Source organism: Eubalaena glacialis, chromosome 5, assembly GCF_028564815.1.
Source record: "Eubalaena glacialis isolate mEubGla1 chromosome 5, mEubGla1.1.hap2.+ XY, whole genome shotgun sequence".
Lineage (NCBI taxonomy): Eukaryota > Metazoa > Chordata > Mammalia > Artiodactyla > Balaenidae > Eubalaena > Eubalaena glacialis.
The window spans coordinates 153,141,913-153,169,786 of record NC_083720.1 but is presented as its reverse complement, the minus strand read 5'-3'; the positions used below and the strand labels follow the sequence as shown (position 1 = coordinate 153,169,786).

At 49.9% G+C, this 27,874-nt stretch overlaps 1 protein-coding gene across 3 annotated transcripts in view; it reads left to right on the top strand.

The window, feature by feature from the left end:
• Positions 1-27,874, top strand: part of FNIP2 (folliculin interacting protein 2) — a 120,373-nt gene that overhangs the window by 9,561 nt on the left and 82,938 nt on the right. For 2 of the 3 annotated variants that reach the window (XM_061192654.1, XM_061192653.1), the window contains exon 1: positions 25,853-26,220. The exons of the other annotated variant lie outside the window; for it this stretch is intronic. In XM_061192654.1, the coding sequence (XP_061048637.1) occupies positions 26,060-26,220 (161 nt within the window). In that variant the 5' untranslated portion in view covers positions 25,853-26,059. Of the gene's footprint in view, positions 1-25,852; positions 26,221-27,874 lie in introns of those variants that run through there. 3 annotated transcript variants of the gene reach the window in all.

The window sequence follows — 27,874 nt, the reverse complement described above, 5'->3', positions numbered from 1 at the left end:
TTTCATTCACAGCAATGGTAGTTGCTGTACACACCGTCCAGCGTGTTGCTGATAGCTGCCCGGCTTCCACTGAGTGAATGTGCGTGGAAGACTAACTCAGTGGCTGTCAAGTCTGGCTGGACATTGCAGGGACCCAGCAAGGTTTAAATGCTCAGACCATTCTCTGAGATCCTCATCTCATTGATCCGGGTTGCCTACAGGTCTGTCGTTATGAACACCTCCCTGCCACCCCCCAGGTAATTTTAGTGGGCAGACAACTACACGAAGTTTAACCAGTCCCCTGTTGACGAATGTTTAGATTGTTTTCAGGCTTTTTTGTTAGAGATGGTGAACTTCCTGGTCAGAAGATGCTTATTCATCAGCTCAAGTATATTTCTAGGGTCAGGACCCAGGGTGGAATTTCTGCCTAATCGCTCTTCAGAGATGCTGTACCTGCTTACACTCCTGGCAGCATCACGTGAGTGGCTGTTTAGTGGAGGTGACTTAAAGTGCCCGGAGGAAACTGTGCTGGTGGGTGGTGGCGAAATTCGGACCCTACCCCTCGCTTGGTAGCTGTTGACCCCTTGTCTAGCTTGTTCTAGATTTAAAAGGAAAAAGTTCTCTGCATGAAGATGTTAAAAAAAAGCAAAAAAACTTTCATGCATGGAGATGTTCTTTAGACATTATTGTTATAATGATAAATATCTAAAAGGAATTGTAATAGTTGTCTAACAGCAGGAAAGTAGCTAAACTGCGATGTTAGCTTCATAGGATATTTTATGATGGCTAAATGATTATGAAGACTGTATTAATATAGTCACATTGTGTTTTAATATAATATATAAAATATATTCATGTATGTTTAATATGTCAACAAGTACATTAAATACTATAAAAATATATATTATAACATATATTATATAATATACATATATAATGTAATACATATATACTATGTTATAATTAATATATTCACATTTAATATAACATAATATAATCAAATGTTTGATATGGTAAATAAAAAACCCCAAATCAATTGGTACCTACAAGATGAATATGTTAGTAAAATATATAAATGTATGACCAAGGACTAGAAAGGAAAACAGAAAAATACAAGAGTTGATTTGATGGGGTAATGAACTTGTGGATAAATATCCTTTAAAAAAATTTGTTTACTGTTACAAAATAGCGGGGGCAAAAAATTAAAAATGAGAAAAAATTCTTTTGTAATGCAAGTAGCCATTTGTGACTTAAAAGATGTATTTTCATGTTGTAAACCTCATTAACTGGTGGACGTATTCTGGGCTGTGTATGTAAGCAGCGTCTCTGCAGTCTTTTAAGACGCCTGTAAGTAGCTGCTTCTCCGGAGTGTTTACGGAGCCCCCCGCAGTGTTTGTGGAGGACGGACCCGCACCGCGTGGCATTTGCTTACATCATCTCGAAGTTACCCTTTGAGGGTGGGTATTTCATTAGTTAATTTATAGATATAAAGTTGTAATAATTTACAGATGAAAACTGAGGCTTGCTGGAGACCACTGTGTGGGTAACTAGTGGTGCTGGGAATTCAAACCCACGTCGGTCCGGGGTCTGTATTCCCTCTCTGCAGGTGAACATCTGAAGCTCCTAACAGGCTGATGTTCTGTGGGGTTTATAAGGAAGTATGAGGTCTAACTATGATTTCTCGGGGGCTTCCATTTTAACTGTGCAAACGATAGGTATTAAGTTTAAAAAACTAACTGACACTACAAAGCAGTAAGGAGTTCAGGACCAAGTCTCTACGGTCCTGTTGAGATGTCAGGCAGGAGTGAGGGCTCTTTAGTCTGGCTGCTTCAGGGCAGGCTTTACCCAGGAGCTGGGATCTGATGGATAGGACTCGGGTGGAGAGGATGAAGACACGTCTTACCTTGGAGGTGTTCCTGGGTCAGGGAATGGGCCGGATTCTTTGAAATAAGAGCGCTCCTGGGAGGCAGGGCCCACTGGGGCTGGACTGTGTAGGGCCTCGCAGGCATTATTCCCGCTCAGTTTTAAACTTAGGTGGCCCCGAAGAGTAGGTGAGCGTCCTCGGTCTACACTTTGAGGGTTAATAGAAAGAGTAGAGACTCCGGTAGGGTCTGTATTCTTGAGTCAAAGCCGGCTCTCCCACTTACCACGTAGGGCGCGTCATCTCTGAGGGTTCTCTTCCGTAAGATGGGTGTAAAACGGCTTTCCTTGCACGGTTCTGAGGACTGGATATTACACACGTCAGTTACACCTGGCGCACAGCGCTCGGCGCCTGTTGGGCCTGGGGTCCGCGGCAGCTCTCGTAACTCTCAGAGGCCAGCGTTGTGTGTCTCTGCCCGCAGGTGGCTTGTCTTCCTCAGGAGGTGGCGTTCCCTCTCGGCAGGCACTGGGGGGGCCCCCGCAGGTGTGAGCGCGGGTGGCTGTGCAGCAGCGCAGCACAAATGCCTTCCCTTAACTTGGGGGCTGGGATCCAAGTTAGTGCAGTTTTACTGTGTATGATATTCCTTAGTCTCCCCTCATCTGCAATCCCAGGACTCTCTTATCTCCAAAGGGAAGAAACCAAAACGGATACGAGCCAGCAATGTCGCCTGTGTGGTTCCCCTCCCAGCCCGTGGCGGAATCCACACTTGGTAAGCCTAGCACACGTAGGGAGCACGCTCTCTCTCTTTGTAAATAAAGACTTTCTTTAGGGCCGTTTTAGGCGTCCAGCAAGACTGAGAGGAAGGCCCCGAGGTTTCCCCTGTACCCCGTGCCCCGCACATGCGTGACCTCTCCAGTTATCAGCATCACTCACCAGCGTGGTCCGTTTTTAACCAGTGACCAACTGCGTCCACACACCGTGATCACACAAAGCCCCTAGTTTACCTTGCGGTTCCCTCTTGGTTCACTCTTGTTCTGTGAGTTTGGACGAATGTGTAATGACACGTGTCCATCATGATAACATCATACGGAGAATTTTCATGGTCCTGAAAACCCTCTGTGCTCTGCCTCCTCATCTCTCCCCAGCCCCCAGATATCTCTCTCTATAGCTCAGGAGCTCCATTTTCCCCCCAAAGCAGTTTCCCGGTAGTTCTGCTTCCTGTATTGATTAACGGTTTCCTAAAATGCAGGCCTGCACCAAGGAGAGGAGATTGCGCTTGAACACGAGTTAGATTTTTACAAGCAGGAAGGGGGAGCAAGGGGAAAAGAGAGAGAGGCGTTTGTCTCAGAAGCTAGACGAAGGGAAACCTTGCAGTTGCCCCGTAATCTCATCGAACTGAAGCGCTAAGCCCTGGTCCTCATTGTAGCGGGCTTGGGGGGTTGCAGTTGGGAAAGCCCGCGCCCTCCGCCTCCTCCAGCTGACGCTGTCGAAGGCCGCCTGGCTCCTGCAGATGCAGCCGCATCCGCGTGTCACAGTGCGTTCAGCATCGCCTCTTCCTTCCTCCAAGCCGCCTCCCTTCAGACCAGGCGGCGCTGGACTTTGCTCTCACAGCCGATGACTGCCTGCTGCTCAGATCCCTGCATGGAGGATGGAGTTTTACAGCCTGGACCATAAAAGTCGGTATTGTGTTTAACACGGTGGTGGCCACGTGAGTTGCCCTGAGCTTGCCTTGACTGCTAGCATGTTCAGTAGCTGTTTAACAGGAAGGTTCTTTTCAGAATTACGTCAAAATGAGCACTTGATTGCTGTGGTCCAATCAGCAGACCGTAGTAGGTGACATCCTGGGGGTGACAGTCTTGCTGTCCATCGTATGTTAGACCTGAGCTCTCTCCCTGTGTTTTAGAAACCTTTGTGCGCAGGGCCCTGGGCTTCCAGGACCCCAGAGACATCGTTGGCGGGTGGAGGCACAGTCGTCCTCGAGGATAAAATAACAGGATCGCTGCTCTCCTTCAAAACAAATCCCAAAGTATTGCTAAACTGTCAGTTATCACCCCTCCGCTCAGAAGACTCACCTTTCCTTCCCATCCTAGAAGTATTCGGGGTGCAGGACTTTGACCACCTCTGCCCTGAGCATTGGGGCAGGCAGGCTTCACAGTTCTTTTTTTTTGCCAGCTCACATTCTCAGTGAGGGTCCTTCCTCACCATCAGGTTAATTGCCTGTGGCCTTTTGGGGGGCAGAGGAAGAGGTCTTTGACCTACACTGGTTAGGCTCTGAGATCCTCACAGCTGGAATTCTCCATCCGTTCCGAGCCCGCTGCAGTCCAGTGTCCCAGGATTTAAGGCTGAGACCGGGCATCAGAGCTCAGCAAGTAATTCTGGGTTTGTCTGTCCTCCCCTGCGTTCTCTGCAGGTAGTTTCCCCGGGGGACCTAACTGGTATGCATGGAGGACTGTGCGTCAGGCGTGTGTCAGAGGAAAAAGGGACAAGAAGTGGGAGGGACGGAATCGTAAACAAAAGGAGTAAAGAATTCTCAAAAAGGAGCGACATAATATATAAAGTAACTTCCAGGGCTTGAGCCAGAGTAACCTGGGCGAACGGTAGCATAGTTAATGCAAGTAGGGCAGTTATAAGGAGAAATGACTTGAAAAAAGGAACGCGTACGTTTGTTTCTGCGCGTGAATTTGAGGTGCAGCTGGACACCCCAGTAATGATGTTCAGCAGACAGTTTAGGCCAGTATTTGCCAGAGGGCCTAGGAAATCCACATCTCTCTCTTAAGACTGTTCTTCTTCTTTCCTTTTTTTTTTTTTTGTAATTAAAAAAAATTGAGGGGCTTCCCTGGCGGTCCAGTGGGTAAGACTCTGCACTTCCAATGCATGGGGCGCGGGTTCGATCCCTGGTCAGGGAACTAAGATCCCGCAAGCCCCGTGGCCAAAAAATAAAAAATAAAGAATAAAAAAGATAAAATTGTGGGAAAAAATTGAAGTATAATTGGTATGTAACATTATATTAGTTTCAGGTGTACAACATGATTCTCTATATATATTGTGAAACAGTCAGAGTAAGTCTAGTTACCATCCGTCACCTCACGTAGTTATAAAAAATTTCTTGTCACGAGAACTTTTAAGACCTGTTTTCTTAGCAACTTGCAAATATGCAATACAATGTTAACTGTAGTCACCATGCTGTACATTTACGAGACTTTTCTTTTTCTATTCCCTCCCTCAGAGTTACTTTTGTCCAAATTACGTTTGCTCTTCCCGACCCAGTTCGGATGCCCCCCAACTGTCTTGAGCCCTGAGAGGGCTCACCCTCCCAGCTCCTGCACTTACTGTTTCTTTGTTTTGTCTTTATGGCACCGACAGCATTCTACCAGCTGGCATTCTAATTATCCAAACACAACTAGATTATACGGTAAGTGCAGGGAACAGAATATTATCGATATGTGTCCCTGTAGTGCGCTGCATAGCATTGAGAACACCGATTGGAGCTCAGTCATGTTTAAATATATTTATTTGAGCCTTTTTTTTTTTTTCTCAGCTAGTATCACTACTTAGAGGAATATAAATTTATTAGCCATTATATAAAGTTCCTTTTTGTGCATAAACTTACCTCTTTAAAGCTTTAAGGACATCTCCCCACGCTTACATTGCAGAATTTAACCAGTAAGTGTGTTTATCCTGTCGTGCCTCTGACTGTGTTTACCCCCTTTTTCTTCTTTCTTTTCAGTTACAGGGTTACGTAATTTTTCTTCAACCTTAGAGACTCTTCTCTATAGACCGTTTTATCTTTTTCTATACTAGTTCCAGTTTAGATTTCTGAGGTTCACTGCCAAGAAACGTATGATGTATTCTCTTAAGGATATACTTTTTTGAGAGCTTGGGTTTGTCATAAGCATAGCTTGAATGCCATCATTCTCTAAACTGATCAGACCTTTGCTCAAACTAAAACTCGTGTACCATTTTCTTATCTGTTTGTTTGTCCAAAGAACCTGAAAGGGCTTACTGTGTGTTCCCCTTTAGTTGGGCATTTTCCTGCTGGAAACGTTTAGTGCCGTAGATGCACGTGGCCCTATCCCTGGCCAGCCTCTCCCTCAGACCAGCCATGAAAATGTTGAGTTCGCTCTTTGCGCATCACTGAAAAGACCTCTCTGTTTATACTGCTCCTTCCAGAGAAATGTTTGTTTACGCCTACTTCTGTTTTCTGGTCCTAATCCAGATCTCTGTCCGAGATAAATATCTTAACTGGCTTCACACTGTTTTATCCTCGTAAAAACAAGTGACCAGATACCTGTGGTTCGTAGAGTGAAAATGTTAATGGCAGGTGAGTCTCAGATGAATAAAGGAACGCTTGTTTTGGATTCTCATGGCCACAGTTTAAAAACACAAGCCACCGAAGTTTACTAGTGCATGAATTATATACGCTTATAGCTTCAGGAACAGACGTCTGTTCCTCCCATTTGAATTTTGTGGATGTCAGTTTTGAAATGAGTGGGCCAACTAGGACTTGAGAGCATTTTTTTTTTTATTTTTTATTTTTAAAAAATATTTATTTATTTAATTTATTTATTTTCCTTATTTTTTTGGCTGCGTTGGGTATTAGTTGCGGCACATGGGATCTTCACTGAGGCATGCGGATCTTTCATTGCAGTGCTCAGGCTTCTCTCTAGTTGTGGTGTGCGGGTTTTCTCTTCTCTAGTTGTGGCGCGCCGGCTGCAGGGCACGTGGGCTCTAGTTGAGGTGCGTGAGCTCAGTAGTCGTGGCGCGTGGGCTTAGTTGCTCCGCGGCATGTGGGATCTTAGTTCCCTGACCAGGGATCGAACTCGCGTCCCCTGCATTAGAAGGCAGATTCTTAACCACTGGACCACCAGGGAATTCCCAAGAGCGTTTATTTCACCCATAAATTGTGGCTGTCTTCACATAGTGGTGAGAGTTGACAGTGGTTTTTACTTCCCAGAGAACACAGCTTTGTTTGGGAAGAAGCTCCGATAGTCATCCTCTGCAGCCTTTATTCCTTGAGCATCTTGCTCTATCTCCTAAAAAAGTAGTGACAAGTTCCCTGGTGTCAGAGGTATTGCAGGGTTTTTTTTTTTAATTAATTTATTTTATTTATTCATTTTTGGCTGCGTTGGGTCTTCGTTGTGGTGCGCGGGCTTCTCATCGCGGTGGTTTCTCTTGTTGTGGAGCACGGGCTCTAGGTGCGCGGGCTTCAGTAGTTGTGGCTCGTGGGCTCTAGAGCGCAGGCTCAGTAGTTGTGGCTCGCGGGCTTAGTTGCTCCGCGGCATGTGGGATCTTCCCGGACCAGGGCTCGAACCCGTGTCCCCTGTATTGGCAGGCAGATTCTCAACCACTGCGCCACCAGGGAAGCCCCTGTTATTGCAGTTTTGATCTCTGGGGCTTTCCGTCTCCTTTTGACTTTTTGTGGTTTCCTCCTCATGATGCTATACCCTTAATTTGCCATGTTATCGACTCAGATGAGGTAACTTCTCAGTGTGGGCACAGGAGACACGAGGGGGAGAGATGATTTTCTTAGCACTGCTTCTCAAGGCCCGAAGGTTTCTTTTAATCCCCAAGTCTGTGATTTGACCTTTACATCTGACACAGGAGCACCTGTGGCTCCAGAAGCCTGGAGGTGGGGAGACCGTCAGGCATTGGAGCGTCTTGTACTTCGACGTTGCTGAGAAAGCCCCCCCCCCCGGGGTGCAGCTGGCCCAAGGTCCTCTTACTTGAATCATTTCTTTTCCTTGGCAAAGACAAAGATAGGGCTTATTTAGCCCTGGAAATGTAGTGGTGATGGTTTCAGAGTAGAAACAAGCCGTGCTGGAGGTTTAGAGTGCTGCAGTTAGGAATCACATTGCCACGTAAACCAATTTCCCCCATGGGTTTCTTTTCTAAAAATTGGGGTGAGAGAGAGGTGCGTATTGGTTACGTGTGCTGCTGGGCGTTAAAGACCAGTGTTTCAGAGAGATTACATTGATGAGACGGACTTAACTGTAATAGTTCACATTACGTGGATTTTGTTTTCCAAAGTGGTTACATTTATTTCATACAGCAGGTCACGGGCCCCCTGACCAGGGTGCTGGGTGCCCGTGCAGGGAGGGCCAGGTCGGGAACACAGACCTCTGGGCTCCTGCATCACACTGTGGCCAGTTTTCATCCCTACAGATTTGGCTGGTTCCCTTTTTTTTTTTTTTTTTTTTAATTTTTATTTTATAGTGGAGTATAGTTGATTTACAATGTTGTGTTAGTTTCAGGTGTACAGCAAAGTGATTCAGTTACACATATACGTGTATCCATTCTTTTTCAGATTCTTTTCCCTTATAGGTTATTACAGAATATTGAGCAGAATTCCCTGTGCTCTACAGCAGGTCCTTGTTGATTATCTATTTAACACATAGTAGTGTGTACATGTTAATCCCAACCTCCTAATTTATCTCTCCCCCCCCTTTCCCCTTTGGTAACCATAGTTTGTTTTCTATGTCTGTGAGTCTGTTTCTGTTTTGTAAATAAGTTCATTTGTATCATTTTTGTAGATTCCAAGTGATATCATATAATATTTGTCTTTTTCTGATTTACTTCACTTTGTAGGATAATCTCTAGGTCCATCTATGTTGCTGTAAATAGCATTATTTCATTCTATTTTATGGCTGAGTAGTATTTCATTGTATATATCTACCACATCTTCTTTATCCATTCCTCGGTCGATGGACATTTAGGATGCTTCCATGTCCTGGCTATTGTAAATAGTGCTGCGGTGAACATTGGGGTGCATGTGTCTTTTCACATTATGGTTTTCTTTGGATATATATGCCCAGGAGTGGAATTCCTGGATCATATGGTAGCTCTATTTTTAGTTGTTTAAGGAACCTCCATACTGTTCTCCACAGTGGCTGCACCAGTTTACATTCCACCTACAGTGTAGGAGGGTTCCCTTTTCTCCACACCCTCTCCAGCATGTATTGTTTGTAGCAGTTCCGTTTTGCACTTATTAAAAATTGTTATGAATTTGTAACTAAAATGCATTTTATAATTTTTAATCATTGTAAATATGCATTCTTTTGTGCATCATTGAACGTGAGATCTGTGCTCTTGTCTGGTATTGAGGTGCTCAGTGCTGTAACCTGTGACCCTCAAGAGTCAGGCCTGGACTCCTCCACGTGGCTGGGCCGGTCTCACTTCTCCGTGCTCTTCCCCCTCCTTCTTACCTGAGTCAGAGTGAACCTGTCTCGGTTCCTCCAGCACTTCCGGGTGTTCCCTTTGTAAAGCTCTCCTTGCCTGGGCCTGCCTCGTCCTCCTCCTCTAACCCACCGGCTCCTACCTAGTACGGGGCCAGAGCGGGCGTGGGCTCCACAACCAGACCTCGGCTTTGCAGTCCTGCTGCCGTCACCGTCATGCAGCCGTGTGATCCTGCGCGCGTTCCTGAGCCCCTCTGTGCTGGGCTGCTGCTTTCTCGTCGGTATAGTGGGAAGCATAGCGAGCGCTTGGTGACGCGGCCATGAGGTTGACGTGGGGTTGCCCTTGCAGAGTGAGAGCAGCGCCTGGCCCTTGGTAAGTGCTCCGGGGCTGGGGCACCCACTCCCCAGGGGACAGGATAGCCCCGGCTGCTTTGTGCTCATCACTGCACTCAGCACCCCATCCTGCTGGGTCGTCGTTGCCTGTGCCTGACTCTGCCACGGCCCCGCAGGGTCGGGGTGACGTGCCGCGTCCGTGTGTTCATGGGGGGATACGGCGCACGACACATATGTAGGCACATTTGAATAAATGAATAAGCGACGGCCCTGTAAGCAGAATGCCTTCGACTCAGCTTTCCTTCCCTTCTGTGAAGAGCTGCTTAGCTTTCGTTGGGGGCTTTGGACGAGGAGAGACGTGATAGAAAAGACCGCCTCCTGGTTGGGCCTGGGGTTCTTTTGGGAGCTTCTGGGGTTGGGACTTTGCTGCTTTGGGCACTTCATCCCTGGGGAAGAGGTGGTGCATACGGACAGGCCCCTGGGAGAGGTGCCGTGTCCTCGGAGCCAAGGTTAAAGTGGGCTCCACTCACTGGGCTGGAGCAGGCTGGACTCGAGGGGAGCGCCAGGTCCGCGCTGGCCAGGTCTGGCATCCCCTCGTTGTGGTCACGGCCGCCCCACCCGGCTCTAAACACGTGCTCGGGGGTTCTGTCGGCCGTTAGGCACGCTCTGGGCACCGTGTAGCCTGGAAGCCACTTGGCCTTAGTCAAGAATGAAGACAATGGAGAAGGAAAAGCTGATGCAAGAGGAGAAGAGTTTCTGGCCGGAAGTAACGAGAGAGAAGCGTTTTCTGCTGCGGGGGCGGAGATGGGGCTTTGCCCTGGCAGCCACCCCGTGGTGGGGTGTTCTCGGTGAAAATAATGCCTTTCTTAGGGGCAAGGGGGCGAGGAAGGGGCTCGCTGGGCCGCCGTGATTCCTTTGTTCAAAGCCGTTGGAGGTTCGGCCCACTAAGAAGAGTGATACCGGCGATCAATTGCTGTGTGATCTCTCGGATCTCAGGGGCGGTGGTGGAAAGCGAAGACCAGCTGCAGGCTGGGCTTTCCGGGCAGAGCCACTGGTAGGACAGGGTCCGCTTCTGAGTGTGTCCAGCCTTCCTCCACCTGCCCCGCCCTGGTGGTGACGGGCCGCGCACGCCCACTGCTCTGAGCACTGTCCGTGTGGCCCGCCGGGTGCGATTACGAGCGTGTGCGTGCGTGTGCGCACGCGCATGCGCGCCTGTCCCACCTCGTCTCATCCGCTGTGTGACTCTGGGTGGGTTGCTTTCTGTCTCTGCGTATCTGCAGGTGGGGATAGAATCCCTGCTGATGAGACGGTGGGAGCGCGGTACCGTGCCAGGCCGGGTTAGCGCAGCGAGCGGTCCCCACGTGCGGTGCTGCCCCCCACTGGGCGTGACCCTCGGCTGGGACTGGTGTCCCGGGAGGTGGACGGAACCCCCCAGAGCCCCTGCCGGGAAGCTCATGAGGGGCGTTTACCTGCGCCTCTGCCAGTAGGGGCCGCGAGCGCTGTCCCTCTGCCTTCCCAAGCCCCTGGCCGCCTTGTCACTGCTCCTGCGTCTCTGTGTGTGTCTCTCACACCTCCCTGAGCTGCCCCCAGAGCTCGAGGGACCGGACGCGCTCACGGCAGCCCAGCTCCGTTCATCCCTCTTCTCTAAGCCGCGCCGCCTTCCACAGGTGCTCCCAGCCCCGGGGTCTGAGAGTCTCTGCCACCCTGCCCGGCCCTCAGCCTCCAGAAGGGCAGGACTGGGGTGGGTGAGAGAGAGAGAGAAGCAGCAGGCTCTTACCACGTGGAAGTGACTTTCACATAGTTAAGATGGTAAAGATGCTGTTCTGTTTCGGAGAGCAGCTAGTTCATGCGTTTTTAGAACAATGGGTATGTCACAGGGGGGTTGGCAGGATGGCCAGTACTCTGACCACCTCTTATAATGATGCCTCTGGCGTGCGTTCTGAGCTCTGAACGTCATGAGTGAACTTACAGGACCCTGCACAGTAAATCTCCATTCAGAAGCATCTGTTGAACGTCTTCCACATTCCAGGTACAGCGACCTCTTCAGACACAGGGGTGAATGAGGCCCAGCACTGCCCTGACCAGTTAAGGCCACGAAGGTTCATTCCATACGGTTCCGTTGTAACAGGCGTAACAGGAGTTAACAGTGTGCCATGCGGCAGAGGCCGGGGGCCTTACAGAAGCGCCCAATAAATGTCTCTTATGTGACCAAGGTCTGTAAGCTTGGTAGATGCGTTCATTTTTGAGGGTTTTTTTTTTTTTTCCAGCACTTTCTTAGATTATTTTTTTATCTTTCCGTTTGGAGAGTTAGATGCTAAACATATATATAAGTCGTTTTGATATTTGAGCTCATAGTTTTTTTGTTTTTTGTTTTTTTTTTTTTTGGTGATGAACGTTAACTAAATTTATTGAGGTCATCATTTCATAATATATACATATGTCAAATCATTATGTTGTACACCTTAAGCTAATACAATGTTATATGTCAATTATAGCTCAGTAGAACTGGGGGAAAAAAATCAACTCCATGGTAAATGCAAACCCTAGTCAGGCATTTTGTGGAGCAAACTAACAAAAAAATTCCTAACACCTTTTAAATAGACAGTGAAGAACTCTGGGAGAGCTCATAGTTTTTAAATCCTTGTTGTCCTTCCATCTCATCTGCAGATGATTTACTAAAAGTGAAAGCCAAGTTCGCGTGACTCAGATGTGTCCGCTAGTTCCCTGCAGACCTGACTCGGGGAGCTGGACAGTGTGGGGGGAGTGTTCGGTGGGAGGCAGTGGCAGTGGATGGGACGTGGCCTTTCCTGCAGGACTTGGCGGTTCCTCCCCAGACCCTCAGGCTGAGTTGCTTCCAGTCTCCTCTCTGACCTCGTTTTCTGTTCAGGGTCCCCAGGGACTCCAGGCTTCAGACGTTTCTTCTGCAGTGAGAGCCCGTAGGGAGTTCTCGTTGTTGGTGCGTTTGCAAATACTAGGCGTTTTGCCAGTTGTAACCAGCGACGGTTCAGATGCAGGAAATGCTTTTGGAAAGTCACCGCCTCCCGTCGGCTCACAGGGCGCAGGGCCTCCCAGCCCCGCCCGTCACGCCGACCTCGGTGGTGACCCTTTGTGCTCCGGCTCCGCGTCCCACGCGCCCCTTGCGTTGTGTGGGGTGAACCGTGAGGGCCGCGCCCGTCTGCCATCTTCTGTGCTCTGCGGGCCTTACACGGAAGGGTTGCGCGTGGGTGACAGGTGTGTGTGTGGGCACCTGATGGGGCCTGAGCAGGTCACAGACACTGAGACCCAGGTAGCAGGGGCTGCTGGTCCGTCTCCTTCGCCAGAGGAGGCGCAGGGGACTGTGGGCAGGGCTCTGGTTAACTGGCACTCGCCCCGCACCTGGGCGGGGGGGGGGCGGTCTCTGGGACCCCCGGAGGACAGAGACACGAGCTGCTTCTCTGGAGCTTGCGGAGGGCAGAGGGAGTGGTCCTGGAAGCCGGCCCGGGTGCCAGGCGGTCGTTCCCCGTCACTCGTGGATTCCGTGTGCGCAAGCTCGCCTACTCCCTGAAATTGGTTTGTGACCCTCAGATCAGCGCTCGGGCCGCTTTTATGGTGGATCAGGGCCGCGGGAAGGCTGGCAGAATCCTGCCGCCGCCCGACGTGCACCTCCCAGCCGAGGGCAGGGGTAGCGCTTGCCTTCGCTGCAGACACACGCCCTCTTGGCAGCCTGTTTCCTGTCGAGGTGGGTTTCTCTTCGCATCGCTGTGCTCTTCGCTGGTGACGTGGCTGTGGAAACGGCCCCAAGCATGGTGCCGGCGCGCTGTCCAGTGTGCCCAGGCAGCACGGCCCGGCGGAGAAGGCGTGCGGATGCGCTGCGAGCCGGCCTGCGCTCTGGCGCTGTGGGCTGCGAGTTCACTGTGAAGGAAGCAACGGCGCCTGTGCAGTGACAGCACCGCACGTGAAACAAGGCTAAGTGCTCATGGGCCGATGAAAGGCCTGTGGCCAGACCCTGTATTTCCCCCGAAGCAGCGGTTCCCGCTGGCGAAGTCCGTCCTCCTGGGGCGTGTAGAGCGCGCGTGCACCGCGGAGGACGCCGGCCGGCGCCGGGAGGCGGAGAGTGGGCCGCAGCTCCTGGAGTGAGCCGTGGGGTTGTTCCGGCTGAAGGACTGACGACGTGGCGTCAGAGCCAAGCTTGGTAGGGCTTGGAGGTAAAGAAGCGAAGCCCGGATGGACCGGCACGGGGAGACCGCGGCGGATGCTGTCGACGGAGGGTGGGCCTGGACGGCTGCGGGGCAGACGGGGAGGCAGCGCCCGCGGCACAGCACGCCCGGCCTCGCCGGCTGCCCGCGGGTGCGGAGGCGATGCCAGGGCCCCCGCGTGCGGCCGTGGGCGCCTTCCCAGAGGTTCCACGCGCCCCGAGGCGAGATCGGGAACCGGCGAAGTCGCGGTGTAGACGCGGCTGCTTAGAGGCCCCTGCAGGCGTCGGAGGAGGGGCGGGGTCTCGCTGCACAGACACGCGTGCTGCTCCGGCGTACAAGCCCCGCCCCCTTTGCCGGGCGGGCGGGACGGGGACCCAGAGTCAGCCAGGTGTGCGCGTTAGGTTGGGGGGGCGGGGCGGGGAGGGAGTGAGGACCGGTCTTGAGATGCTCCGCCTTCCGCGGAGCGGCGGGAGGTCTCGCTTGCAGCTCCCTCGTCCTCTGCCGGCGCCCACGGCCCCTCCGTTCCCAGTTCCCCTGTCCTGCGGCTGTTGCTGGCCCAGCCCGAGGCTGGCGGCAGGCACCCTGTGGTTCGGTACGGAGGGAGCAGCTCCCCTGGGTTCTCCTGCGAGGGCTGGGGCTGAGCAGCTTCCTCTGATGCTCTGAGAGGTTCCTGCGCAAGCCCGGCCTTCCTCGCGTCCCCCCTGCCCTGCGCCGGGTTTCCTGCCAAACTTTGCTCCGGGCTGGAGGTGGAGGAGCCGCCGGTGGGACACGTCCACGCCGCTGGCATTCTCCTTCGGGGATGTCTGGAGCTGCGGCCACCGGCCGCCTGGGGCCAGCCCGAACGGAGCTGTGCTCTGAGGGTAAAATTCACGTTTGGTCCATTTCGTCTTTGTGCTTTTTCAAATGTGAGTATTAGAAAATTTTAAAGTGTACGTGTGGCTCCCCGTAAATTTCTGCGGGACAGTGTTTCATTGCCCCCTTTGAATTTCTAAGAATAATTGGAAACGCAGTTCCATGGTACTACTTCTAAAGACCAAATTCTTAGGTCCACTTGTGTTTGTAATTCCGTGGAAGTTGCCAGTGTACCTGAATGTAGCTCTTGTAAACAAAAGGAGTACTGTCGTGAAGACGAAAAATCTCTCTGCGGAGAAACAATTCTCCCTAAGAAGTTTGCTCTTTTCTTGTGGAAATTCTTGTGTAATTCGGTGTCACAGTCAACATTCACTTGTACTGGGGGGACCGCAACTGAAATAAATGTTAGCGTTAGCTCATGTTTTGGACTAAGTCCAGTGGGATTTTTAAATGCGTAATTATTTATCACAGGAGCATTTGACTCTATGCCGCCTTGAGCCATAATGAGGTTTCCTTGTCCCTGAGAGAGAGACTGTTTTCGGAACCTGGGGGAACAGCTGTGTGTGAGGCAGCCTTAGGGAGTATGACTGAAGAGGGGTTATTTCTAACTTCAGAACCGCTTTCCGAGTGCCTTCTCTCTGCTGGGCGTTAGCTTTTAGCCACACAAGCGAAACACAAAAGAAATGAAAGCCGTGGTGCTCACGTCCTCAAGAAGCTCATCATCTGGTTCAGAAGCTCGTAGCGGACGTTCTAACATCCTGCTGGGGAGAGAGTAATACCTGACGTGTAGCAGCTAAAGCACTGCAGTCTGACAGCTGTTTATTACCAGGTGCAGATTCAGGGTCACTCTGAGTAAGCACCACTTTCGCGTGTGTTCTCTCACGGGGGTTGTGCGTGGCCAGCAGCGGGACCATCGCCCTGTGTGAGACGCAGGGGCCGTGGCTCAGGGTGCGGCCGAGGGGAGGTTACAGCAAGGTCGTCGGAGGGATTCTGAGCTGCTGGAAACAGGCAGCCTCCTTCGGGGCCTCTGTGTGTCGGTGAGTCCTGTCTTCCCGTTGTAGATGTTGGAGCATCTTCAGGAGAAGGGTCCTTGTGGGGAGCGTTTACAGGATAGATGGCCCTGGGTTTGGGTCCTGGAAGAACCCGGAGGCTTTGACTCGGAGAGTTAGGCACACAGGGTGTTTTAGGGGGGGCAGTCGGGGTGGTGGAAGGGACCCAGGAGCTGGAAAAGGAACTGATCCGTGGAAGAAAGAGTGCCTTATGTTCGCTCGAAAGCTAATGATTTCATAGATTTCACTTCCCAGCTGTTGCACTAATTTGTTCTAGAGCTTATCGTTCCCGAGGGGCTCTGCAGTGAGTTTGCTTTGGAAGGCTTAATCGCCTGCAGCTTCCAGAGACTTGGCCCTGTTTGAGGAGGCGGGTGGGAGGCGACGGACTGTCTCGGATAAAATTATGATTTGCCAGATGTCATTGTGGCCGAAGTTATTTCTCTTGGCTTCGTGTTGTATAAATGCAGTGCAGTCATCCGTGAGCTCAGCCGCTCAGACAGGACAGTGAGTGCTTTTGGATGGGTGTGCGGAACACAGGACGCACCACCTCTGCCTGAGCGGTACGGCTTCTCAGGGGGCTTTCGCACGCTCACGGCGAGCGGCCTTACCACCCTCCTGGCGGGCACAGTGAGTTTCATCATCACCATTTATTTCCAGTTGAGGAGACTGAGGCTCAGTCACATGGCCCCTGAGCGATGGGGCCGGAGCCGGACACAGCCCCGTGCCCCGCAGGCTGCGGTCCTTCTCCCCATGTGACACCCACCGACCGTGATGGGTGCTGGGCCTCCCGGTCCCCAGCCTCGTCGTGAGGAACTGACTCGGAGGAGGGGCGCGTCTGCTGACTCAGAGCTCGTACCCTTTCCCAGCTCTCCCTGCCCATAACTGACTGCTGTCGACTCCCAAGCAGCCCTCTCAGTCTCTGTGGCTGGGAGAGCTCTCAGAGCGCTTGGGGACCCTGGTGCATTTAATTTGCCAGTGATAAACTTAACATGAGAAGCTTTTCATTTTAGCTCTGTTACGGTGGTATTGCTGTTGCGTCTCTGTTAAGCCAGACCGAAGAAGAACAGGCTAGAAGCACCTTCTGTCACTAACTTTACTCTTAACCTAATCTCTAGTAGGGTTCCTTGAATTACTCTCATTACCTTTACTCTGCTGTGTACGTCGACTATGCCATTGACTGGATTTGTAGCCGGCCAAGAATGGGAGGGATGCCAGTAAGAAAGCTGTTGGAATAGTCCTGGCGGACCCGGGGCTTGGACGAGGTGTAGCCGGGGAGGTGATGCAGCTGCCCTGTTTCCATGGTTGGGGGGTAAGGGGGGGACGTCAGGAGGGGGCCAGGAGCACCACGTGCGCCACGTGCGTTACCTCCCTCCCTAGCTTCCGTATCACCAGTGGGGAGGGGAGACCGGGCCTGGGTACTCCGGGTACTTCTAGGAAGACCCTCTCTCCCCCTCCCACCCCCCAGGACACGGACGGCCCCGTCACACCATCGCACACCTGCTTCGAGACTGTTCCCACACTCATTCCACTTTCCTCTGTGTCGTCAGCATCCTGAACGGGGCCTGGCGCGTCCGCGTCTGGAAGGGTGAATGAATGGAGCCCTCGTCTTTAGATAGCATGTTTCCAAGGCAAGGTCACAAATTATTCTGCAAAACCAATGAGATTATCTTTATAAATTGTAGAAGAGTGTCAATTGTTTTTTATTTTTTTTAATCTCATTTGGTGGTTCATTTCATTACAGCACGGTTTAGTAATTCCAGAATTATCCCAATGGCTATAATAGTTAGAATAATAATAGTTGTTGGTGGTGTGATACCATTAACAGTAATTTGATTGAATTCTTTATTCCTCTGTGAGATAAATAGCTGTGTCCCCATGTTATAAATGTTTTAAAATATCATAAATGCTTCAAAGCGTTTTTAAAAATGTTATAAATGTAAGAGAGAGTGGGCGGGGGGAAAGTCCTTTTCACCACAGAATTCTTCTCCAGGGAGATCAGAGACCAGTCCAGTGTGGGACACAGGCGTGTAGTTTACCTGAGTAGAACAAGGCCTGTGAGGAGCTCCAGAACGATGGGAGGGCTTACTGCAGGGGGTCTGTGTGCTCAGCCAAGGGGGCTGGAGCTTCGGCTGTGGCTTGGGGGTGTGAGCTGCCGTGTCTCAATATGGACAGCACATTAGGACATGCCTTTGCCCGTACAGCTCTGCGTTGTACCCTGAGCAATCCAACATTTGCTTCAAAGCATCAGTGGAAAAGTTTAATGATGTTATAGCTATATGTTCAACGGAAGAGAGACGGAGACAGACGGGGAGCCCCTTCCTAGGTATTTCTCGAAACTTACTTCTCGTGAGTTACACAGTTTGGGTGAGAATTAAGGCAGTTTTGAATGGAGAGATTGGACCCCTGAAAACTGGCCGTCCCGCAGAGCTGCTTGAGGTCTAATAAGTCAAGTGAGGCGCCGTGCTGGACAGGAATTTCTGCAGCTGCTCTTCAGGGCGGTGTCACCGTGTGCCGCGGTGTCACCGTGTGCCCCGGTCACATGCTTTGCAGGGAGTGATTCCCGGGCCGACGCCCCAGCCCTGGAGCTCAGCCCCGAACCTGTTCCCCGACCCGGACCGCTGACACTTTGCTCAGGTCCACACGTTAGTGGCAGCCTGGCCCGAAGTCAGAGTTAAACTTTAAAAGTTGTGTAATCTGTTGTCGCCAGTATGTTTCTAACTTCTGGAAGTCTTAAAAGTAATCCTGTGTGTGGGTGTCGTGGTTGTCATTAATTTCTGAGAAACGGGGTGGGGGGGGGTGGGCCGGGCTGTAAAAGTCATAGGGAGGGAGGGTTGTAGATTGAGGTCTGATACTGGGCCTAAGAAAAGTGATGAAAGCGTTTATCTCAATTGCCGGTTATCTGGCTGACTCCAGAAAGAGTGAATCACTTCACTGGGATGGCAAAATAAGCAATGCTCCTTCCTGCGGGGGGAGAGTATTACCCCAAAGAGCCTTCTGACCTGGCATTAGCGAGCCTGGCTGCCCTCTCTCTTCCTGTTAAAGCTTAGATACGAAGCAGTTAGAGCCCCAGTTTTACGGTGATCCCCCTCCTCAGAGCCACCTTTTCACTTAACAAGGTTGGGGATCTCCTGGAGTCTCACCTTCCCTTTCCTTGTGTGCAGCTTGAAAATCGTCTCATTGTTAATGCACGTTGTACTGCTGCTAGGTACTAAGCTGAGCCTCCAAATAAAGGGAAATTGGGGAGTTTTGTTTTTAGTTAGGTGTTTTAAAAGAGTCTATAGCTGCAGCTCTCTACTTTTGCTGGCTTATGTAAATATTAGCGGTAGCAATCACACAGAAGGAAAAGCTGTGTGAGTAGTAGAGCAGTCTCACGGTGCACGTGCTTTGCTTTTCCTTCCAGCCATCTGAAATTGTTTTGACTCTGACAATTTCCTTACAATAAAGCCCGCAGAATTGTTACAGAACAGAGAAGTGAAGTGATCATTACTGGCTTGGCAGCAAGAGTTTAAAAACGTGAAGTCGTTTTCCCCATGGTTTGTGAATAATGCATAGCTATTGTTGGAAAATGGAAAATGGAGAATTGTAACAGGAAAAGCATTCTGAGTCTCGCTACGCACAGCTATTCTGATGTTTCTTTTTAGTTCCTTTTTCTGCATTTGGTTTTCTGAACTCACGCTAGTTATCAAAGTGCCTCCACCATTTTGTGTTGTATCCTGTTCTTTTTATTCGGCTTTGTAAGATAAGAATTTTTCTGTGTTTCACAGATTTCATGAATTCTGCATTCATTCTTTGACACATGCATTCATTCTTTCAGTGGCTGAGAGCCTTTTCCGTGCTGGGTGCTGCGTGCTCTGTCCTCAGAGTCCGGGGATGCGGGAGTGGGAATAATCCGGATCATGATCGGGACGGCACAGAACTGTGGACTTTCAAGTAACTTTTATCTGAATCTGAAAGCTCAGTTCTCTCTCAGCTGCTTCCTCATTTTAAATCAAAGCAGCCATATTGGTTGATTTTATTGTCCATTCCATCTAACTTGGTATGGGTCAAAGTCCCTCTGTTTAGGAGTCCGAGCCTCAGCTCGTAGGTCGGGAGAGGAGGGCGGAGCAGTGCCCGGGAGGGGGGCTCCTGCGCGGGGACTGCTCTCGGGGCAGGGTTCATTGCCGGCAAGGCGCCCCACGAGAGACCTGGGCGCCGCAGCGCACGGACCGGGACTGAGTTAGTGAGAATCCGGACGTGTCGGGGCCGGGGTCAGAGCTGGAGGAGAGAGACTCGGACGTGACTGTCGAGCCGGGGACATCCAGCCCCCTCCTGGATGGAGGAGGCGACGTCCGCCCCTGAGGACCGAGGACCGAGGCGGGGTGGGGGGAGGCATAGCTCCCCCGTCACTGGCGAGGGTGCCCCGAGTCCCGGCTGGCCCGTCTGCTGCAGAAATCAGTGCCGCTCACTCCCTGTGACCGGCGACACGCGAGCCAGCGGGTTGTCGCTGCCCGCGTGGCTGGCTGCGCGCCGCGGGCTGCCCGAGCGCGAGCTCGTCCGGTGGGCTTCCGCAGGTCCGGGGGGCGCCGCACACCGACTGCCGTCCTGAGGGTGGGCCGAGGCTCAAGCAGCCACGTCCTGGCAGCCGTGGTCTTCGTCCCGCATCTGTCTCCGGAAGCGTGCTGCCTCCCCCTGCCTGAGTCCATAGCTCTAGCCCGGCAGGAGGCCTTCTTTTTTCCAATTTGATACTTTTATTTAATTTAATTAACTTACTGTTTCATTGAAGTGTCGGTGATTTACAGCGTTGTGTTAGTCTCAGGTGTACAGCAAAGTGATTCACTTATACATACTTATATGTATTCATTTTCAGATTCTTTTCCCTTTTAGGTCATGAGAAAATATTGACTGTAGTTCCCTCTGCTATTCAGTAGGTCCTCATTGTTTATTTTATATGTAGTAATGTGTATCTATTAATCCCAAACTCCTAATTTATCCCTCCCCCTCCCCCCTTCCCCTTTGGTAACCACAAGTCTGCTCTCTATGTCTGTGAGTCTGTTTCTGTTTCGTAGACAAGTTCATTTGTGTCATATTTTAGATTCCACATATAAGTGATATCGTATAATATTTGTCTTTGTCTGATTTACTTCACTTTGTATGATCATCTCTAGGTCCATCCATGTCCCTGCAAATGGCGTTATTTCATTCTTTTTTATGGCTGAGTAATATTCCCTTGTACATATGTGTCACATCTTCTTTATCCATTTCTCTGTCAATGGACATTTAGGGTGCTTCCATGTCCTGGCTCTTGTAAACAGTGCTTCAGTGAACATTGGGGTGCATGTATCTTTTCGAATTATGCTTTTCTCCGGATATATAAGCCCAGTAGTGGGATTGCTGGATCATACGGAAGCTCTATTTTTAGTTTTTTAAGGAACCTCCATACTGTTCTCTGTAGGGGCTGCGCCAGTGTACAATCCCACCAGCAGTGCAAGAGGGTTCCCTTTTCTCCACACCCTCTCCAGCATTTCTTGTTTGTAGACTTTCTGATGATGCCCGTTCTGACCGATGCAAGGTGGTACCTCATGGTGGTTTTGATTTGCATCTCTCTGATGATTAGTGACGCTGAGCGTCCTTTCATGTGTTTGTTGGAGGCATGTTTTTAACTTCATACTGAAGGAGAATATACAGACAGGAAATGTACGTATTCTGCTGGCTGCATGCTCACAGCAGCAGTGCCCAGATCAAGAAAGAGTTGACCAGCATCCTGTAACTTTCTTGTTGTCTCCTGATGGGGACCGCGCTTCGAGAGCCACTGGTAGGAGGGCTTGCTCTCAGTCGTTCCTGGGTGTGGGAAAGGCATTAGGGAGGGAGGGGATGAGCCCATCAGAGGGTCCGCTGCCGCGGCTGTGGGTCCTGAACTCTGCCTGCCACCCCTCCTCTCCGTTCATGCTTCCCTTCTTTTCATCAAGGTAGTGTGAAGAGGCAGAGGGAGAGTCATTCGATAAGACTGATGAGACTGGACTTTTGGGGGCACTGTGTTAGGCCTTCGTTTTTTCTCTCTGCAAACCCACATCTCAGCTGTGGTTTTTGAGTTGATTTTTCTTTACACACAGTGATCACTTTTTTGTCACCTGAAGGGTGACACTTTAATTCTCCCAACTCTAAGTCAGGGATGCAGATGGAGTTGTCCTTAGCCGCCACGTCTTGGGGGTTGGAGGTGGCCCCGGAGCGCCACGCTGGAAGGACTGGAGAGAGATCCTGCCTTGGACCAGGATCTTGAGTGCCAGGAACCTGCCTCGTGTGGTCTGAATGGCGCTTCTGCTCTTCTCCGGGACCATTCGGTCCAGTCCTGGGCTGTGAGGTTGGAAGCGGGGCAGATGCAGCTCACAGACCTGAACCAGGAGCCTGCCTTCTGCACACCTGGCCCGTGGGTTCACACCGCCACGCTGCTCCTTCCTCCCTTCCAACCTGTGGCACAGATCGCCTGTCGGGGGGGGGGGTGTCCGTGAGGGCGGCAGCTGCTCCAGCCGGCGTGCAGAGCTGCAGGTGGGCTGCCGGGGCCAGCGGGTGACCGGGGACCCTCCTCCCAGCGTGTGAGCCCGGCTGAGCTGCGTGGGGAGATGGAGAGCTTGACCATGAGGAGGGGCCACGGTAAATGGTCGCCTGCGTGTTACCCTCTGTGGACAAGCAGGGCATCCAGCGTGGTAACGAGCAATGGAGCCCGTGGGAGAGGAGGATTCCGTTTCAGGAAAGAGAAGAAGGAGGTCACGGGAGGCGGGGTCAAGGTTGAACAGGACGTTACCTTTCTCTCACCTACCCCATGCACTGCTCTCGTGTCTCAGAAGAGCGGATGTGACCGTATCATTATTACTTGTTTCTCCATTTACTGAAGAAGTTTTAAAGCTCCCATTTAAATGTAAAGAAGTTTAGAGCCACATTGTGGCATCCCCTTTAAGTACAGTGGTAGTGGTTTTGATGTACATCTCTACTTTATTCCATACAATCAGATTTTGGACTGTGGAATTAGGGTTCTTAAGGGGGAAACATTAAACGGAAACGTTAAATGGTAAAATAGCACGCGTCACGTTGATTGGAGTGAACGCAAGATGTTAAAGCTTCTAAAGGAACTTTTGCTGCGCTAAGTAAGAGAGAGAGGGAGAGTTTGAGCGCGAGCGGCGCCCTCTGGTCAGAATACACTGTCAAGAGGCAGGCAGCTTTTTGTGGCTGCATTCATGCCCTAGTTTTAATGTAAATACTCAGTGGTGCTGACCCAATTAAAAGGTCACGTGTGAGAGCTGCACAGAGGGAACGTCAAGACCCAGTTTTTAGCCTCAAAGAATGTATGATCTGGGTAGGTTCATAAGATGCATACACTTCTCTACTGCCAAGCAGTTATGTGTTAAGTGTTAGAAGTGTGTTTTTAGAAGATCACGGCAGAATTCAAGCCCAGGACGTCTTCACGGGGAAGCTGGGATGTTCACTGGGGAAGTGTTTCTCCCGCAGGTGCTTCCCAGGCCAGGAGCGGCAGCTCCTGGGAACTAGTTAGAATCACGTTCTCAGATTCCACCCCGGATCTGCAGAATTGGAAACTGGGAGTGAGGTTGGCCCAGCACTGGGCACTTAGGAGCCTGTGACGTTTGAGCACCACCTACGAGGGAAGAGGAGGCTAAAGCTGTGCTGGCTGAAGTTAGGGAGAAACACTGATAAAGAAAGGAAAAGCACCGGTCACTAAAACACAGCTTAAGTCTCGATACGAAGACTACAGGGGACCATCCTGATTCCTTCCCTTGCTCATCCTTGCATGTTAGTTGAAGGCTGAGTTTGGGTTAGAGTTTCCCATGCCAGTCAGCTCAGTTTCTGTTTAACGGGATTCTTTCCCAATGCAGTTCCATCCTTATTTCATCCAAATGTCCTTTGTAACCATGTTGTCGTTTTCTTATTATTCTTGTCGTTTAAAAGTGTTCGCATCGTCTGGATAGGGGATACAATTGCATTTTTATAGCAGTGTTTGAAGCCTTGGGAAGATGTAAAATGTTGGAATGATTGAACAGCTTTGCAGCTAACTGGTAGGAAGGTGTATGTCCAGAATATGTATTTAGAAAGGGTTTATGTCCTTTCATCAGGGCCTGGATAAATAACTTTTAGAGACTGGAGTTTTAAAAGTGAATTTGTTTTTTTACACATAGAAAGTGGGATGTGTTCCCCCAGTGTTTCCTCTACAGATTTTATAGAATCTAGCTACTTGGGCATTTTTAAAGGCCCTGCCCCATCAGCATGGAACGATGCTTTCATTTCTGCTGTGATTTTAGACAAGGCAAGTCAGGCCCCGGTGAGTTGGAGGCATCCGCCTGGGGCCTTGCTTGGGCCGCCTGTCAGGTGGGCGTGATGGTGCAGGGACTTCCTTCTGGCCTCTGCTTGCTGGGCTGCCTGGGCCGAGGTGGGCAGGTTAGAGCTGCTTAGGTGCTCTCTGGTGTGAAAAGGCGGAAGTGGTTTTCCACATAGTTCAGAGGAAAAAAAGAGGAACCCGTGAGCTCACCTTGGCTGCTGAAGTTAAGCCTTGAGCTCCAAATGTGTTCCCTCCCTGGAGAAACGGATTCACTTTCTCCTAACCTGGTCCTGTCTGTCATTTGAGCCTGTGCCGCAGAGGAGCTGGTCACCATCGTAGGTGTGTTGCAGTCTTTCTGTCTCCGAGGAGGGTGTAGTTAAGATCTTCTGTGGGTTTGTTACAGAGGAACTGAGGCTTCTGCCACAAGGCCGTTAGACCTCGTCACGCTTGCAGAGTGAAATATATGCGGCCGCCATGTGTCGAGGCCCTTAAAAGCCCTCTGAAGCCTGTCGATGAAAAATTAATCAATAGTCGGTCTAAGAAAGAAATAGAAAATTGTATTCGAGCCAACCTGAGGATTATAACCCGGGAGACGGTCTCTCAGAAGGCTGTGAGGACCGCCCCGCCCGTTAGAGGTCACGGCACAGTTAGATACGTTTGTGAGACAAAGGGTTACACGTCAGATGAGGTATAGACAGTTTACACAACCCAGATCTGCACGCAGAGTTAGTGGTGCGTCATCCAGACCGCGCACAGGATTATGAAGGCATGTAGTCTCCTAAGGAGGTGTGGTCAGTGCAGACACACGGCGCATGCTGGCGGGGAGCGAGGAGGCCCACACGGGCAGAGGAACATTTTATGTTTAAATTTTTCTTGTCTTGCCATGAAGTATGGATTTTATTTCCTCAAACTAAAGACCTAGCCGAGGGTTCATCAGATTTTAGGGCTCTGTTAATATTTTCTTCAGCCAGATTCCAGGATGACAAGAGGAAAACAAGTTGGGACAGTCCCTTGTAGTTTTTTGTATCAAGACTTGACCTGTGTTTTAAGGACCAGTGCTTTTTATTTCTTCTAAAAGAAAAATTATTTTTTCCGTGAATTCACAATACTATGGAAAAATCATATTGGTATGTATGATATATCAATATATGTCATATAAAATATGTAAAATATAAATGTATATCATATAAAATAGCATATATATCACAAAATATAACAAAAATATAAAATATGTATCATATAAAAATCATATGGAAATATGTAATATACCATAAATTCATAAAATATAAGTATATATCATATAAAATATATTTCTTAAAATATAACAAAAATATAAAATATGTTATCATATAAAATATTGAAGTATGTGATATATATCACAGATATATCATATTGATATATAATACCATAGTATGATTCTCATTTTACAGATGAAGTATATTCATGTCAGAAGTCAAAACTGAACTGCTTTTGTTCTTGGGTTTTGCTAGTTCAGGGCTCTCTCAGCTTGAATATGCTTAGGAATTAAGAATCCAGCGCAAGAGTTGTGAGGGTTTATGGCTTCTCAGCTTATTATTACTCTTCTTGCATAAATAAATTAAATTCTATACTGGTATTAAAGCCAGGATGCGTCCCTGCCCACCCGCCCCCATGTCACCCCCTGTGCATTAAGCCCTACATCCGTCTGCTGAGGGTAACCATCTCTCTCCCTTGCTCTGGGTCGTTCTGCAAGGTTGCAGAGTAGGACCTGTCAGCTGACACTTGGTCACAGGAGAACCATTCACAGGGTGGCGGCCAGTGTCAGAACAACCTTGCAGCTGAAGGCGAGTCACTGCATTTCGCTTACAGCCCTGTGAGCCCTGTGAGCCATATTCAGAGGTCTTGTGATGAATTAATTGGCTACTACGTCATCCCCAGCAGGGCCACAGATGGAGTGAGTCAGTCCGAGCTGCTCAGCCGGTTGAGTGTTTTTGTCTTTTGTAACCGGAGCACAAACCCAGGAACAGAAGTAGGAAGTGGGACTTGGACTTGTCAGATTGTAATGGCTTTGCTGGGAGCGTGTTTTACAGTGTGAGGGATGCGTCTGACTTCCCAAATCATCGGAGGGCTTAATTTACGTTACAAGCGAATGTTCCTGTTCTGTTTTTGTTTTTTAACTTCTGGAAGAGGAAATTAGTAGGCTGAAGCCGGGGAGCTCGTGTCACCTCCCGCATCTGTACGGGGAGTGCAGGGATCATTTAGCACAGCTGGTCACCGAGGAAACCCTCCAACAACGGGACCTTCCAGGTCCACACGGAGAGTCGGGGCCACCCAGAAGAGGGCTGGCCTGCGGGGAGATGTGCGGCTGCTCGGCCAGGACCACAGCCCGGCCGGGGGGCCGGCGGGACGCAGCCGGGGGTGTGAGCGATGGGCAGACGCACGGGACACTTGCGCGCTCGAGGATTTGGAAGTGTGCCAGGGTGGGAAGGGACACCGATCCCCCGGAACTCGACAACAGGTTTGAAACTTCAGTTCTATCTCAGAATCTCAGAGAAATGCTTCTGTAATTCACTGGGCACCAGGGAGATAAAAGCGTGTGGATGGGAAACTTGCGTTTGCAGACAGGCCCGGGGTGGCTGGTAGGTGTGCAGACACGTCCTCTCCTTTATGGAAAAAGTGGAGGATGGGCACTTCCTAGCGGCTGTTTGGATTCTGCTGCCCCTGTGCTTCCTCCTGAGCCTTCCTTTGCCCCTGCTGGAGCCACCTGCAGGCAGTGGTGCCGCCCGTCCTGCATGGACGCTTGAGCAGTGCTCTCACAGGGGCTGTGGGGAGAAGGAGACGCAGCCCCGAAGGGTCAGCACGCCGGCAGATGGGGCGCGGGGCCAGGGGCCTCGCTTCTCAGTCTGGGCGGTGCGTGGAGGGCTGCGCGCCTCCAGCTGGAGGTGGGTGGTGACGGAGAGCCCGGGCTTCCTCTTCTGGAAAATCCTTTCCACGGGAAGGGGGGAAGGCGCTGGGATGAACCGGGGCTCCTGATGCAGCCCATCGAAGGAATAGCATTGTCCTTGCTGTATTCTTTTTTTTTTCTGATGTGCAGATAGTGGTTTATTCCAAACTCCTGCTAATTCTGTGGTACGTATCTCTCAATTACTTCACCGTAAATTTAATAATACCTTCTTGGGGAAGAAAAACACGTTATTTTTTTATCTGTGGTGATCAATAATTGCATACTTTTTTTTTTTTTGCCCATATAACTTATTTATTTATTTTGGTTTTCATTCTGTACTTTTGTTGATTTTTTTTATTATTATTTTTTTATACAGCAGGTTCTTATTAGTCATCCATTTTATATATATTAGTGTATACATGTCAATCCCAATCTCCCAGTTCATCCCACCACCACCACCCACCACCCCGTGACTTTCTCCCCTTGGTGTCCATACGTTTGTTCTCTACATCTGTGTCTCTATTTCTGCCCTGTAAAGCGGTTCATCTGTCCCATTTTTCTAGACTCCACATATGTGAGTTAATATACGATATTTGTTTTTCTCCTTCTGACTTACTTCACTCTGTGTGACAGCCTCTAGGTCCATCCACGTCTCTACAAATGACCCAATTTCGTTCCTTTTTTATGGCTGAGTAATATTCCATTGTATATATGTGCCACATCTTCTTTATCCATTCGTCTGTCGATGGGCATTTAGGTTGCTTCCATGACTTGCTGTATTCTTTTAAGTTGATTATTTCATCCATTTTGGAAGAATTCATTAATTTTATTAGTAGTAGCTCTTAATTGAAGCACTACTTGTAAAGAATTTTAGTGCATATCAGTGAAACAGAAAAATCCTTTGGGAAGTGCATTTCATTCCAAAATTTTAGTTAGATAGACAGTGAGGAGGGCCAAAGAGTAAGCTCTGATTCTCGTGATTAGTGTAAAAGTAAGTTTCTAAATTTGCTTAAATGTTTCTACTTTTTTCCTGGTAGAAGTTTTCTCAAAATTATTATGACTCATAAACTGTTTATCCCATAAAGTTAGTTCTTGGTTGACAGATAATCAGGATATGATTTCTGTCATGTAAAAATTGTTGTATTTCTTCAATGGAAACTTAGTAAAATGGTATATAGTCCCCTGCAGGGTAAGCGCTCATAGGTTGAAAATCGCGTGCTGTCCACTC